Below are 17,122 nucleotides of genomic sequence, written 5' to 3'. Positions count from 1 at the left end.
ACACACCTAGAGCCTGTGCTCTGCGACAAGAGAAGCCACTGCAAGGAGAAGCCTGCGCACCACAACGAAGAGTACCCCTGCTCGTCACAACTAGAAAAAGCCCATGCACAGCAACAAAGACCCAGTGCAGCCAAAAATAAATAAATAAAATAAATAAATTTATAAAAAAAGAAAACAAATGAACTATTTTAAAAAATAATCAAAGACGCAACCCTTGAAATGTATCAGAACTGGAAGGCATGAGTATTTATATTCAACAAGCCTACTGAGTGCCTTGCACAATGAAGAAGACATGTTATCATGACATTTTAGCAGGTCAGGGCTAAGAGAAGATCCTAAATCTTCCAGGGAGAACAAATAGGATACATCCATAGTATCAAGAATTTTAGAACGGCACAAAATTTTCAATGTGTGCACTAATACAAGCTAGAAAACAGTAGAGTAATGGTGTCAAAATTATTCTGGAAAATAATTTTCAACCTATAATTCTGTACTAATTCAAGGTAGGAGTAGAACGAAGCTATCCTTAGACATACTATGCTTCTATGTATCCTTACATCCATGTATCCTTTCTCCAGAATCTACTGAAAGAAGCCATCCAGCAAGTGAGGGAACAGTTCAATTTGAGAAGCAAATGTATATTCTGCTCTTGAAGTGATCTTAGATATCAATTACATCCAGTTGATTGATGGTATTATTGGGATCAGCTATGTCCTTACTGATTTTCTGCCTGCTGTATCTATTTCTGTTAGAGAGCTGTTGAGGTCTCCAACTGTAATGGTAGATTCATGTATTTCTCCTTGCAGTTCTGTCAATTTCTGGCTCACATATTTTGATTCTCTGTTGTTAGGTGCATACACATTAAATAATGTTGTGTCTTCTTGGAGATTTGATCTTTTATCATCATGCAATGCTCTTTCTTATATCTGATAATTTTTCTTGCTCTGAAGACTGCTCTGTCTGAAATTAATATAGCTTCTCCTGCTTTCTTTTGATTAGTGTTAGCATAGTAATAGTGTTGAGAGAAAAATACCACGAACCTAGAATTCTGTATCCTGCAAAATTATCCTTCAAATGTGAGGGAGAAATAAACACTTTCTCAGACAAACAGAAACAGAGAATTCGTTGCCAGTTGACTTGCCTTGGAAGAAATGTTAAAAGAAGTTTTTTGGGGAGAAGGAAGCCAGTATAAGTCAGAAACTCGGATGCATATAAAGAAAGGAAGATCTTTAGAGAAGGAATAAATGAAGGAAAATAAAACCTTTTTCTTATTCTTGATTGTTCTAAGTTTGTTCAAAATAATAATAGCAACAATGTATTCAAATATATATATATACATATATACATGCTTATGTATAAGTGAAATGAATGACAAGATACAAGGGAGGAGAGACCTTCAAGATGGTGGAGGAGTAAGACATGGAGATCACCTTACTCCCCACAAATACATCAGAAATACATCTACTTGTGGAACAACTCCTACAGAACACCTACTGAATGCTGGCAGAAGACCTGAGACTTCCCAAAAGGCAAGAAACTTCCCACATACCTGGCCGTGTGGCTGACAGAGTCTTGGTGCTATGGCTGGGTGTCAGGCCTGTGCCTCTGAGGTGCGAGAGCCGAGTTCAGGACATTGGTCCACCAGAGACCTCCCAGCTCCACGTAATATCAAACAGTAAAAGCTCTCCCAGAGGTCTCCATCTCAATGCTAAGACCCAGCTCCACTCAACGACCAGCAAGGTACAGGGCTGGACACCCTATCCCAAACAACTAGCAAGACAGGAACACAACCCCACCCATTAGCAGAGAGGCTGCCTAAAATCATAATAGGTCCACAGACACCCCAAAACACACCACCAGACGTGGACCTGCCCACCAGAAAGACAAGATCCAGCCTCATCCACCAGAACACAGGCACTAGTCCCCTCCACCAGGAAGCCTACACAACCCACTGAACCAACCTTAGCCACTGGGGACAGACATCAAAAACAATGGGAACTACGAACCTGCAGCCTGAGAAAAGGAGATCCCAAACACAGTAAGTGAAGCAAAATGAGAAGACAGAGAAATATACAGCAGATGAAGGAGCAAGGTAAAAATCTACCAGACCAAACAAATGAAGAGGAAATAAGCAGTCTACCTGAAGAAGAATTCAGAGTAATTACAGGAAAGATGATCCAAAATCTTGGAAATACAATGGAGAAAATACAAGAAATGTTTAACAAGAACCTAGAAGAACTAAAGAGCAAACAAACAATGATAAACAGCACAATAAATGAAACTAAAAATTATCTAGAAAGAATTAATAGCAGAATAACTTAGGCAGAAGAATGGATAAGTGATCTGGAAGATAAAATAATGGAAATAACTACCACAGAGCAGAATAAAGAAAAAAGAATGAAAAGAATTTAGGACAGACTTAGAGACCTCTGGGACAACATTAAATGCACGAACATTCAAATTATAGGGGTCCCAGAAGAAGAAGAGAAAAACAAAGGGACTGAGAAAATATTTAAAGAGATTATAGTTGAAAACTTCCCTAATATGGGAAAGGAAATAGTCAATCAGGTCCAGGAAGTGCAGAGAGTCCCATACAGTATAAATCCAAGGAGAAACATGCCAAGACACGTATTAATCAAACTATCAAAAATTAAATACAAAGAAAAAATATTGAAAGCAGCAAGGGAAAAACAACAAATAACATAAAAGGGAGTCCCCATAAGGTTAACAGCTGACCTTTCAGCAGGAACTCTGCAAGCCAGAAGGGAGTGGCAGCACATATTTAAAGTGATGAAAGGGAAAAACCTACAACCAAGATTACTCTACCCAGCAAGAATCTCATTCAGAGTTGATGGAGAAATTAAAACCTTTACAGACAAGCAAAAGCTAAGAGAATTCAGCACCACCAAACCAGCTTTACAACAAATGCTAAAGGAACCTCTCCAGGCAGGAAACACAAGAGAAGGAAAAGACCTACAATAACAAACCCAAAACAATTAAGAAAATGGTAATAGGATCACACATATCAATAATTACCTTAAATGTAAATGGATTAAATGCTCCATCCAAAAGATATAGACTGGCTGAATGGATACAAAAACAAGACACGTATACATGCTGTCTACAAGAGACCCCCTTCAGACCTAGGGACACATACAGACTGAAAGTGAAGGGATGGAAAAAGATATTCCATGCAAATGGAAATCAAAAGAAAGCTGGAGTAGCAATTCTCATATCAGACAAAATAGACTTTAAAATAAAGACTATTACAAGAGACAAAGAAGGACACTACATAATGATCAAGGGACCAAGCCAAGAAGAAGATACAACAATTGTACATATTTATGCACCCAACATAGGAGCACCTCAATACATAAGGCAAATGCTAACAGCCATAAATGGGGAAATCGACAGTAACACAATCATAGTAGGGGACTTTAACACCCCACTTTCACCAATGGACAGATCATCCAAAATGAAAATAAATAAGGAAACACAAGCTTTAAATGAATGATATATTAAACAAGATGGACTTAATTGATAGTTATCAGACATTCCATCCAAAAACAACAGAATACACTTTCTTCTCAAGTGCTCATGGAACATTCTCCATGATAGATCATATCTTGGGTCACAAATCAAATCTTGGTAAATTTAAGAAAATTGAAATCGTATCAAGTATCTTTTCTGACCACAATGCTATGAGAGTAGATATCAATTACAGGAAAAAATCTGTAAAAAGTACAACACATGGAGGCTAAACAGTACACTACTAAATAACCAAGACGTCACTGAAGAAATCAAAAAGGAAATCAGAAATTACCTAGAAACAAATGACAATGAAAACACGAAGACACAAAACCTATGGGATTCAGAAAAAGCTCTTCTAAGAGGGAAGTTTATAGCAATAGAATCCTACCTCAAGAAACAAGAAATATCTCAAATAAACAACCTAAACTTACACCTAAAGCAATTAGAGAAAGAAGAACAAAAAAACCCCGAAGTTAGCAGAAGGAAAGAAATCATAAGGATCAGATCAGAAATATATGAAAAAGAAATGAAGGAAACAATAGCAAAGATCAATAAAACTAAAAGCTGGTTCTTTGAAAAGATAAACAAAATTGATAAATCATTAGCCAGACTCATCAAGAAAAAAAGGGAGAAGACTCAAATCAACAGTTAGAAATGAAAAGGAGACGTAACAACTGACATTGCAGAAATACAAAGGATCATGAGAGATTACTACAAGCAACTCTATGCCAATAAAATGGACAATCTGGAAGAAATGGACAAATTCTTAGAAAAGCACAACCTTCCGAGACTGAACCAGGAAGAAATAGAAAATTTAAACAGACCAGTCACAAGCACTGAAATTAAGACTATGATTAAAAATCTTCCAACAAACAAAAGCCCAGGACCAGATGGCTTCACAGGTGAATTCTATCAAACATTTAGAAAAGAGCTAACACCTGTCCTTCTCAAACTCTTCCAAAATATAGCAGAGGGAGGAATACTCCCAAACTCATTCTACGAAGCCACCATCACCCTGATACCAAAACCAGATGCCACAGAAAAGGAAAACTACAGGCCAATATCACTGATGAACATAGATGCAAAAATCCTCAACAAAATACTAGTAAACAGAATCCAACAGCCCATTAAAAGGATCATACACCATGATCAAGTGGGGTTTATCCCATGAATACAAGGATTCTTCAATATACGCAAATCAATCAATGTGATAAACCATCTTAACAAATTGAAGGAGAAAAGCCATATGATCATCTCAATAGATGGAGAAAAATCTTTTGACAAAATTCAACACCCATTGATGATAAAAATCCTCTAGAAAGTAGGCATAGAGGGAACTTACCTGAACATAATAAAGGCCATATATGACAAGCCCACAGCCAACATTGTTCTCAATGGTGAAAAACTGAAACCATATCCTCTAAGATCAGGAACAAGACAAGGTTGTCCACTCTCACTTCTGTTATTCAACATAGTTTTTGAAGTTTTAGCCACAGCAATCAGAGAAGAAAAAGAAATAAAAGGAATCCAAATCAGAAAAGAAGAAGTAAAGCTGTCACTGTTCGCAGATGACTGATACTATACACAAAGCATCCTAAAGATGCTATCAGAAAACTACTAGAGCTAATCAATGAAGTTGGTAAAGTAGCAGGATACAAAATCAATGCACACAAATCTCTGGCATTCCTATACACTAATGATGAAAAATCTGAAAGAGAAATTAAGGAAACACTCCCATTTACTATTGCAACAAATAGAATAAAATACCTAGGAATCAACCTACCTAAGGAGACAAAATACCTGTATGCAGAAAACTATAAGACACTGATGAAAGAAATTAAAGATGATACAAACAGATGGAGAGATATACCATGTTTTTGGATTGGAAGAATCAATATTGTGAAAATGACTCTACTACCCAAAGCAATCAACAGATTCAAGGCAATCCCTATCAAACTACCAATGGCATTTTTCACAGAACTAGAACAAAAAATTTCACATTTTGTATGAAACACAAAAAACCCCTAATAGCTAAAGCAATCCTGAGAATGAAAAATGGAGCTGGAGGAATCAGGCTCCCCGACTTCAGACTATACTACAAAGCTACAGTAATCAAGACAGTATGGTACTGGCACAAAAACAGAAATATAGATCAATGGAACAGGATAGAAAGCCCAGAGATAAACCCACACACGTATGGTCACCTTATCTTTGATAAAGGAGGCAGGAATGTACAGTGGAGAAAGGACAGCCTCTTCAATAAGTGGTGCTGGGAAAACTGGACAGGTACATGTGAAAGTATGAGATTAGATCACTCCCTAACACCATACACAAAAATTAGCTCAAAATGGATTAAAGACCTAAATGTAAGGCCAGAAACTATCAGATTCTTAGAGGAAAACATAGGCAGAACACTCTATGACATAAATCACAGCGAGATCCTTTTTGACCCACCTCCTAGAGAAATGGAAATAAAAACAAAAATAAACAAATGGGACCTAATGAAACTTCAAAGCTTTTGCACAGCAGAGGAAACCATAAACAAGACGAAAAGACAACCCTCAGAATGGGAACAAGTATTTGCAAATGAAGCAACTGACAAAGGATTAATCTCTAAAATTTATAAGCAGTTCATGCAGCTCAATATCAAAAAAACAAACAACCCAATCCAAAAATGGGCAGAAGACCTAAATAGACATTTCTCCAAAGAAGACATACAGATTGTAACAAACACATGAAGGGATGCTCAACATCACTAATCATTAGAGAAATGCAAATCAAAAACTACAATGAGGTATCACCTCACACCCATCAGAATGGCCTTCATCAAAAAATCTACAAACAATAAATGCTGGAGAGGGTGTGGAGAAAAGGGAACCCTCTTGCACTGTTGGTGGGCATATAAATTGATACAGCCACTATGGAGAACAGTGTGGAGGTTCCTTAAAAAACTAAAAATAGAACTACTGTATAAGCCAGCAATTCCACTACTGGGCATATACCCTGAGAAAACCATAATTCAAAAAGAGTCATGTATCACAATTTTCATTGCAGCTCTATTTACGATAGCCAGAACATGGAAGCAACCTAAGTGTCCTTTGACACATGAATGGATAAAAGAAGATGTGGCACATACAATGGAATATTACTGAGCCATAAAAAGAATCGAAATTGAGTTATTTGTAGTGAGGTGGATCGACCTGGAGTCTGTCATACAGAGTGAAGTAAATCAGAAAGAGAAAAACAAATACTCTATGTTAATACATATATAGGAATCTAAAAAAAAAAAAAAGGTTCCGAAAAACCTAGGGGCAGGACAGCAATAAAGATGCAGATGTAGAGAATGGACTTGAGTACGTGGGGAGGAGGAAGGACAAGCTGGGACGAAGTGAGACAGTGGCATGGACATATATACACTACCAAATGTAAAATAGATAGCTAGTGGGAAGCAGCTCAGCACAGGGAGATCAGCTCGGTGCTTTGTGACCACCTAGAGGAGTGGGATAGGGAGGGTGGGAGGGAGAAGCAAGAGGGCGGGGATGTGCAGATATATGTATATGTATAACTGATTCACTTTGTTATAAAGCAGAAACTAACACACCATTGTAAAGCAATTATACTCCAATAAAGATGTTAAAAAAAGGAAAAGGAAAGCAAACAAAAAAGCAGACTCATAGATACAGAGCACAAACTAGGGGTTATCAGTGGGGATGGAAGGGGGGAGGGGCAATAAAGAGTTATGGGATTAAAAAAGGGTTATTATGGGATTATATGAAATCACGTGTGTGAAACTTTTGAAAATTGTAAAGCACTATTGTTTCATTCAATAAAAAATAAAAAAGACTCAAGAAAAAAATGATACAAGGGACAGGAGAGAGGAGTTAGGAATAATTTATTATAAGATACTTGCATTAGCCACAAAATGGTATAGTGTTATTTAAAAGTGCTCCACAACAAGAGAAGCCACAGCAGTGAGAAGCCCGTGCACCACAGTGAAGAGTAGCCCCCCACTGCTGTACTAGAGAAAGCCTGAGCACAGCAATGAAGACCCAATGCAGCCAATAAATAAATAAATAAATAAATTTATATATATATGAAAATAAAACAGTAACAAATATGAATCCAATATAATATTGGTCCAACTATATCAATAATCACTTAAAAAAATTTTTTTGGCCGCAAAGCACAGCTTGTGGGATTTTAGTTCCCCGACCAGGGATTGAACCCATGCCCTCAGCAGTGAAAGCGCAGGGTCCTAACCACTGGACCACCAGGGAATTCCCAAAAAATACAACCCAACTATATATCATCTACAAGAAACCCACTTTCAATATAAAAACACATATAGATGAAAAGTAAAGGCATGGTTGCTATGACATTAGAGCTTTAATGTTCTCACTATAACAACAACAAAATGGTAATTATGTGAAGCAAAGGATGTGTTCACTAACCTTATTGTGGTAATTATGTTGCAGTATATATGTGCATCAAATCATCACACTGTAAACCTTAAACTTACACAATGTTATATATCAATTATATGTTATAAAATTAGAGGGAAAAAAAAGCAAGGGGATAGGGATGGAGAAAGATGCATTGGGTCGTCCAAAAGGTTCATTTGGTTTTTTCCATCAGATGGCTCTAGTACAAAGCATACTAACAGGCAAAAAAACACAGTCTGAAGAGACAGAGCAAGAACCAGATCCAGACTCAGTTGTGGCAGGCATGTTATAATTATCAGACTATGAATTTAAAACAACTATGATTAATAAGCTAAGGAACTACTGGAAAAAGTAGACAACATGCAAGAACAGAGGGATAATGGACTTCCCTGGTGGTGCAGTGGTTAAGAATACACCTGCCAATGCAGGGGACACAGGTTCGATCCCTGCCGGGAAGATCCCACATGCCTCAGAGCAACTAAGCCCGTGAGCCACAACTAAGATCCCAGAAGCCGCGTGGAGTGGCTTGAAAACCTCTTACCATTCCCAAGTCAGGGATCCAGTGGGTCCAGTGCGGAATCGAAAGAAAATTTAGCACATGGCAAAGAAGTTCTACTGCGTATCCAGAAGATTACAAGCGATCAGTAAATACTCGTTGACTAATTGCTTGTCACATTTTTGGAAATAATCAATCAGATTTAGGATAGAGACCCGGCCCACCGCTTTGATAGGTATTCGTACTACTGAACTACATTTCCCAGCATGCATCAGACTCACGGCGGTAGAGTTTTTTGGAAAAAGAAAAGACTACAACTCCCGGCATGCCGCGTCCCGGCGGAGTGGACTGTGTTGCTCCAACAAGCAGGGGTAAGGGCCTATCAGGGGGCGGGGCGGGGCTGGTCCGGGCACCACAGCCAGTTTGACGGAAGGAGCGGCGCGGCGGTGGCGGAGTAGAATGGAGGCGGCGGTGTTCGTCTTCTCTCTCCTTGACTGTTGCGCGCTTATCTTCCTCTCAGTGTACTTCGTATCCTTGCCTGAGGCGGGCGGAGGCCGACCTGGGGCCCTCCACCCGAGGGAGTAGGCTGGGGGTGGGCCTGGGTGGGGGCCAGGGCAGGTGCGAGGGAGCAAGGCAGGCGGCCGGCGGCCGGGGCGGGTACCCTGGGCGCTGGCCCGGCCCGCCAGACCGATATGGCGAGCCCGGGCGGGAGGAGGACCCCGGCTGCCCAACTTCGCCCCTCACCCGGGGGTCCGAGCGGGCCTTTCTCTTGAAGCGCCCCGGCCCGGCCTGCCCGCCACAGCTCGCCCCTGTAACGCCCGGACCCGCTCTGCCCTGCGCGGGGGCTGGCACTTGGCCTCCCCTTGTGGTCCTCAGGAGAGAGGGGTCGCGGTTTTCCTCCTTTTGGGTCCTGGAGATATCAGGGTTGTGGTTTTTCTTGCAGCTCCCTTAGGCCGGGCCCTTCGCCGGATGCTGGGGGTCCCGAGAACGACGGCTCACGTCCCAGGGGTGGTCGCTAGTGGACTGTCCCGCGCTGAGCTCGGCGGAGGCGATTTGGCGCCTCTTGTCATTCTCTGGGCAACACCCCCGCTGCCCTCCCCTTTGTTCTCGCGGGTGTTGGAACTTGTAGCGACCTTTCACATCCAGGAGTTGATTCATTTCAAAAACGGGTGAAGTGTTTCCTTCGCGATGCCTTTTTGTAGGGAGTGTTGGGAAGGGTTTGTTTTAGAAACCAGCTGCAGCTGATTATTTCGGTCGACCCATGTTTAAAACTTCCGTATTTTGTATCGCTGTTCCTGCTACGGTATTCATACTGTATTTTCCAGGCCAATAAATGGTCGTTGAACCTAGCACTCTAGAAGGCGTGTGGGCTACAACTCTACTCTCGAGGGAGCTTCTAGTCTTAGTTGTCACCCAACGATGCAACGCACAATCCAATTTTAAGTAATTAAATGTAAGCGAAGAAAAAACATGAGAAGCTCTGCATTGTATTTTTTTCCCTTGGAAATTACATGTGTCCCTTTCTGACAGAATTAAACTGTTTGTTTGCCAGAGCATTCTGGCTTTAGGATGGTTGTACAGAGTATGTTTTCAGTGTGGCTTCATACTTTGTTGTGGCCTGGCAACTTGTTGAAGTGGGAAGGGACAAAACTTGGAATCAGGACTCCTTGCTCAGCTAGTTATTTGCTATGCACATTATTTCACCTAAGCCTCAGTTTTCTTATCTTTAAAATGGGGGAAAATGTTTACTTCCCAGATAGGTATGTGCACAATGAGGGCGTGTTAAGCACCTAGCAGCACAATGCCTACCCCATGGCCAATGTTTAGTAAATATTGCTCTGCCTTCCCTCCCTACCACGCATTGAACAGCAGTTTTTACTTTAACTGATGATTTCTGACGAGGAGAACCCTGAATTTTATTAGGCTTGGCGAGCTGACTGAAAGGGCAGCATCACTTAGGAAGTTTTGATGACCTACATCTCTCTTGTGGCATAAGGAACAGGAGCTTAAGTTCAGAGAAGTGAGACTTGGATTTATCTTACTGCAGTTTGGAAAACTAGTCTTGATAATTTAAAATAGCGTTGGCTAGGGGATTTCCTGACGGTCCAGTGGTTAGGACTTGGTGCGCTCACTGCAGCGGGGCCCCGGGTTCCATCCCCGGTCAGGGAACTAAGATTCTGCAAGCCGGGCGGCACAGCCAAAAAATAAAAAAAGCCTTGGCTTATACCAGTTTATGTACATAGAAACATGTTAGGTGGAGTGTTGGACTTAGATATTAAGGTACATTCAGGATGTGTTTTGATGAAATTCAGCATATTGTATTATTGTATTTTGGGATAGTTGTACTAGCTTAATATTAGAGCCAAGAGGTGGAAAATCATCGGGTATACATTCTGTAGGGATAAGAGTTTTTCTGGACTTTGAACCAATAAAGAAACCTGCAGAGAAGGAAAGGGGTGGATATTTAAAATCAGATACAGGCAAGAGCAAAGGTGAAGAGAAAGGTGTGTTCATGGCATTTCTGGGTAATGGAGGAATAGGCCATCTGGAGCACAAGGTTGATTTTGGCGGCAGCAGGTCAGGTTTGGAAAGGCCAGATTAGATTAGATTTTGGAGGGTTTGAATGTTAAGGAGAGGAGGGCTTTCATTTTTAGCCTCTAGGCGATAGGGAGCCATTGAAAATTTTTGACATAAACAAAGTGGTGTATTATGAAGATAAGTCTGTAGAGTGGGTTGGAAACAGGAAAGATTGGAAGGTAAGAAACCATTAGGGAATGGGTTCATTTGGATCTGGAATGGGATACTAATTGTGGACAGGTGAAAGAGGAATTAACGTGAGTGGTGTTAAAAAGAAATGATTGATAGGACCTGGTAATGATTGATTCTGAGATATGAAACAGAAGGTAGAAATAACTTTCCATATTTTGAGCCTGGGCAAATGATGCTTGTGTCATTGACAGAAATAAACTGGAGGTGGAACTATTTGTGGAGAAAGTGATGCTTTTGGCTTTGACTGGGTTGAGGTGATAGGGGGACTATCCATATGGAAAAGTATAGAATTTAGTTGAGAACATTTCTTTTTACCTATTTTATTGGACATTTTCGAACATAAAGGTAGAGAGAGTAGTGTAATAAACCCCATGTTTCTATTGCTCACCTTCAGTGATTTTCAACATTTTGCCGTTCTTTTTCATTTTTTTCCCAACTATTGTGGGGAGGCTGGGGGTGCATTTTAAAGTAAATACCACACATTCAATTGAAGACTTTTTATGTCTATCTGTCCCTCACATTTTTATTTGTAAGTTTATATTTTGTACTAAAACCCACTTTTTGTTTAAGTCCAGTATAATATATGTAAGTGGAAAGTTTGATTATAGAGAAAACTATTGGGAAAACAAACCATCTGTAATCCAACTTTCAAGACATAACCACTGCTAACATATGACCAAGCTGAGTTTATAGTTTTGTATCCTTTTTTTTTCATATCTTAATTCTTCAAAGACATTTTATGGATATATCATAAATAAACACTTTTTCTACTATTGGGAATTCAGGTTTATAACATTTAAACTGTTTATATAGGTCATATTTTCCATTTCTTTTGGCCACTGTTTGACATTTGAGGAATCCAGCTTGAATGTTCTGGTATGGGTCACATTAGAATTGTGCATAATAAGAGGATTATTTTGTGAAAATCACTTGCTGAAGGAACATAAATGAGAAAATTTAGTTGTCTAATAAATGAACTTTAAGGAAATAACTTAATCTTTTCAAGTCAAAAATCCAATTCTGCTTTGCAACTGTGATTGCTTTCTGAAACTTAAATAGTTGTTATAAAAGAAGTCTAATAATTCCTTATCTTGATTGTCAGATAATTACATTGTCTGATTTAGAATGTGATTACATTAATGCTAGATCATGTTGCTCAAAATTAAACAAGGTAAGACATCTCTTTCCTCATTTTCTGGCATTGAAGGCAGTTCTCCATTTTCTGTGTTAAAGATAATTACAGATAGTCAGCATATGTGTATTTGATATTCATTGGAATGTTTGTGGAACTACTGTGCTTTGCAATATTTTTAGATCATGAAACTATACCAGAAGACCTAACTTGAAATTTTGTTTCTTTACTCTGGAAAGAGGACCTTTTTGTGGCTCCTTGAGAAATGGAATTAGTTGATTTGTTTTAAGGCCATTAAATTTAAATTAAATTTCTAGTAAATTATATTCCTCCTCTCCTCTCCTTCCTTCCTTCCTCCTTCTCTCCCTCCCTCCTTCTCTCCCTCCCTCCCTTCCTTCGCAATTGTCCAGAACATGGTTTAATACAGTGATAGATTTAAATAAAAGATTTTGTTTATCTGCTATGCTTTCAGAGTTCTTTTTTTTTCTTGAGATATAATTGACATGTAACATTGCATTAGTTTCAGGCCTCCTCATCTTTATTTTTAATTTTTTAAAAATTGAAATTTAATTAATTTTAAACAAATTAAATTCCTGCTGTGTGCCAGGCAGGGCCCTCTGCTTTTTTAAAAAATTGAAGTATGGTTGATTAGGCCTCCTCATCTTTAGAAGAATGATTTTATACTGATAGATAGATCCATCTAATAATATATATATTTTTTCAGATGGATTGTATTTCTTTTTATATTTCTTGCTTACTCACTATTTTAGGTGGGTATTTTGTGGGTTTTCTTTTACAAAAATACAAATAAACACACAAAAAAAGGTTACCTGGATTCTTCTATTGAGAAAGTTACTCCTTCAGTTTGAAGTTAAGTAGTTTTTTTAACGTTTATTTTTGTTTTTGTGAAAGTTATACTTGCATACAACTAAAGTCAGAGGTACTACAAAGCTTGTAGTGAAAAACAGCAGTTCCTTCCTGACCCTTTTAAATCCTATCTGTCTTGCTTCTTAGGGGCAACTGATTTCAACACTTGAGCTGTTAATTTTTTTCTGATACTTATATTCATATTTCTCTATGTGCTTGCACTACTATTTCTTTTTCATTTTTTTTGGCCGTGGTGCGTGGCTTGCAGGATCTAAGTTCCCCAACCAGGGATTGAACCCAGACCACGGCAGTGAATGCCCAGAATCGTAACCAGTAGGCCACCAGAGAACTCCCACTATTTCTTTTTTATAAATTTCTTTTTATTTATTTATTTATTTATGGCTGTGTTGGGTCTTCGTTGCTGTGTGTGGGCTTTCTCTAGTTGTGGCAAGTGGGGGCTACTCTTCGTTGCGGTGCACAGGCTTGTCATTGCGGTGGCTTCTCGTTGCGGAGCACGGGCTCTAGGCGTGCGGGCTTCAGTAGTTGTGGCATGTGGGCTCAGTAGTTGTGGCTCACGGGCTCTAAAGTGCAGGCTCAGTAGTTGTGGCACACGGGCTTAGTTGCTCCGCGGCATGTGGGATCTTCCTGGACCAGAGCTTGAACCCATGTCCCCTGCATTGGCAAGCAGATTCTTAACCACTGCGCCAGCAGGGAAGTCCCTCCCACTATTTCTTGATTTATCAGTTTTACATATTACCTATTGACTTCTGAGTCAATATGACAGATTTAGTTCTTAGGTACCCCCTTCTAAACATCTCTCCTATTTTTCCATTTTCTTTTTAAGTTTATATTCAATGTTTATATCATTATGATATACTATTATATTATATAAACATTTTTTATTGCCGAGCCTTATGGTAGACAGTGATCATATTTTTCTTTCCAATTTTTTTTTCTGCATAGCTTTGTCTTTTCAGATAACATCTTTTAAAGCCATTCAGTACTATTTTCTGCATGTTTCAAACATGCTAAAATAATCTGTCAGTTGTTTTTTTCTAGGTGACATTTCCCCTCAAGACCTACATCCTCTTGCTATAGTCTGGACTGGTTGCTCTTTAGGCCTGTTTCACAGCCTGCATCCTGGGACTCCTGGTTGGATCCCCTGATTCTTGGAAATCATGTCTTCCTTTCTCTTGGCTTACTACCTCGTTTTGCTGGAGTAGCTTCTTGAGATTTGGTACATGGGAATTAAATTTTGAGAACTTGCATGTTTGAAAATGTCTTATCCTTTCCCTTGATTGATAGGTTCTCTGAGTGTAGAATTCTAGGTTAGAAAAGTTTTTTTTTCAGAGTTTGCTTGGTCAAGGTCTTTTAACTTCTAGTGTTGTTCAAGTTGGGAAGTCTGGTGCCATTTTTATTTCTTATCGTCTTGATGGGATCTCTCTCTTCCCTCTCCTCCCACCCCTACCTCCATCCTCTCCAGAAGTTTTAGAATCTTAACCTTTATCCTTGGTTGGGTTTATTTATGGTAATCCTTGGTGTTTGGGAATTTTGCAGTGGTATACCTTTGTTTAGGCCTTTTTCACTCATTGTTTTGGGCATCTGAGAGGTTCTTTGAATCTGAGAAATTTTCTTCTACTTCTTTCTTTGATAATGTCTTCCCCTTCTATTTTCTCTCTTCTCTTTCAGTAACTTGGATTTGCTGGATAATTTATCTGCTGGATTGATCTCCCAGTTCTTCTTTTTCTTATTTTTGTCCCTTTGTCTTTTTTCTACCTTCTTGTTTTAAGATTTCCTCTGTTTTATCTTCTGAATTTTCTTGTATGTATATCATTTATGTCAAATTTTTAATTTCTAAGAGCTTTTTGTTCTCTTGGTTCATGCTTGACTCTCTTTGTTCTCAAGGATATTGATTATAGTAGTTTTGAAATTTCCTTCTGCTTCCTACATTATATCTGTTTTTTTCCAAGTTCCTTTCTCTTTGTTTTTCCCCCTTCTTTCATATTGAGGGCTTTCCTCAATTTCTGATACATGGCTATCTAGTCATACTTTAGGGTAAGGCACGAAAATACTCATTGGAAGCTCATTGGGTGGTCCAGGCTGTTGACTGACTGGTAGGTAAGACTTCACTGAGGGTAGTTGGTGTCTACCTTTTTTGGGGGTACCTGAAATAGCAGTTTTTTTGTAGGTGTTTTCTCTTGTGCCATTAAGTTACTCCAGAGAAGAATCTTTCAAACTCCTGCCTGGGTGAAATAAGCCTAGAGCTTCTTACCCCTAAGTTAGGGGAAGAACACATTATTAAGGAGGGAAGAGAAAGAGAACAGAGGGCTTGGTAGAAAGTTAGTATCCAAGTATAATAAGGTCAAGTACCGCTTCCTGAAACGTTTGTTTTAGGTTTTTGTTTATGTAAACCAAAATGCAGCCCACAGTAAGAAATCCAAAGTTTGAAAGCTACTTCTATGTGGGTCTGATAGCATGGAGGGGAGTAGTAGTAACATCAGCTAACATTTATTGAGGGCTTACTTTTTTTTTTTTTACATCTTTATTGGAGTATAATTGCTTTACAATGGTGTGTTAGTTTCTGCTTTATAACAAAGTGAATCAGTTATACATATACATATGCTCCCATATCTCTTCCCTCTTGCGTCTCCCTCCCTCCCACCCTCCCTATCCCACCCTCCCTATCCCACCCCTCTAGGTGGTCACAAAGCACCGAGCTGATCTCCCTGTGCTATGCGGCTGTCCCCCACTAGCTATCTATTTTACGTTTGGTAGTATATATATGTCCATGCCACTCTCTCACTTCTGATGATATCTCATTGTAGTTTTGATTTGCATTTCTCTAATGATTAATGATGTTGAGCATTCTTTCATGTGTTTGTTGGCAGTCTGTATATCTTCTTTGGAGAAATGTCTATTTAGGTCTTCTGCCCATTTTTGGATTGGGTTGTTTGTTTTTTTGATATTGAGCTGCATGAGCTGCTTATAAATTTTAGAGATTAATCCTTTGTCAGTTGCTTCATTTGCAAATACTTGTTCCCATTCTGAGGGTTGTCTTTTCGTCTTGTTTATGGTTTCCTCTGCTGTGCAAAAGCTTTGAAGTTTCATTAGGTCCCATTTGTTTATTTTTGTTTTTATTTCCATTTCTCTAGGAGGTGGGTCAAAAAGGATCTCGCTGTGATTTATGTCACAGAGTGTTCTGCCTATGTTTTCCTCTAAGAATTTGATAGTGTCTGGCCTTACATTTAGGTCTTTAATCCATTTTGAGCTTATTTTTGTGTATGGTGTTAGGGAGTGATCTAATCTCATACTTTTACATGTACCTGTCCAGTTTTCCCAGCACCACTTATTGAAGAGGCTGTCCTTTCTCCACTGTACATTCCTGCCTCGTTTACCAAAGATAAGGTGACCATATGTGCATGGGTTTGTCTCTGGGCTTTCTATCCTGTTCCACTGATCTATCTTTCAGAAGATAAGTATCAGAATGGCCATCATTAAAAAATCTAGAAACAATAAATGCTGGAGAGGGTGTGGAGAAAAGGGAACACTCTTGCACTGCTGGTGGGAATGTGAATTGAGTGCTTACTTTGTGTGTGGCTTACATACATTATTTTGTCTAATTCTCTGAAACAACCTCATGAGGTGTAAGTATTATCTCCATTTTACAGATGAGAAAGTCATGATTTAGAGAGGGTAGATAACTTCCTAAAATTGCACAGCTAATAAATAGGATAGAGCATGAGTTTTACTCCAGGTTTATCTGATTTTGCAGCTTACACATATTAGCATTATGTTAAATTGGTTACACTTTAAAAATGCATTTACATACTTAAAAATATTTTGGTTGATTGCAAATTAGGTTTAAGGCCCTTCTTCTTTGTTTAT

The 17,122-nt window shown here is 39.0% G+C and overlaps 1 protein-coding gene across 4 annotated transcripts in view; it reads left to right on the top strand.

Annotated features, from left to right (window-relative positions):
* The first annotated feature begins 8,883 nt into the window (after positions 1-8,883).
* Positions 8,884-17,122, top strand: part of CNIH4 (cornichon family member 4) — a 39,321-nt gene continuing 31,082 nt past the window's right edge. For all 4 annotated transcript variants that reach the window (XM_059997812.1, XM_059997821.1, XM_059997831.1 and 1 more), the window contains exons 1-2: positions 8,884-8,997; positions 12,341-12,409. In XM_059997812.1, coding sequence (XP_059853795.1) covers positions 8,929-8,997; positions 12,341-12,409 — 138 coding nt within the window. In that variant the 5' untranslated portion in view covers positions 8,884-8,928. The remainder of the gene's footprint in view (positions 8,998-12,340; positions 12,410-17,122) is intronic.

Source organism: Delphinus delphis, chromosome 1, assembly GCF_949987515.2.
Source record: "Delphinus delphis chromosome 1, mDelDel1.2, whole genome shotgun sequence".
Classification (NCBI taxonomy): Eukaryota; Metazoa; Chordata; class Mammalia; order Artiodactyla; family Delphinidae; genus Delphinus; species Delphinus delphis.
Note: the sequence above shows the minus strand (reverse complement) of the source record. Positions and strands in the feature narration are given on the sequence as shown.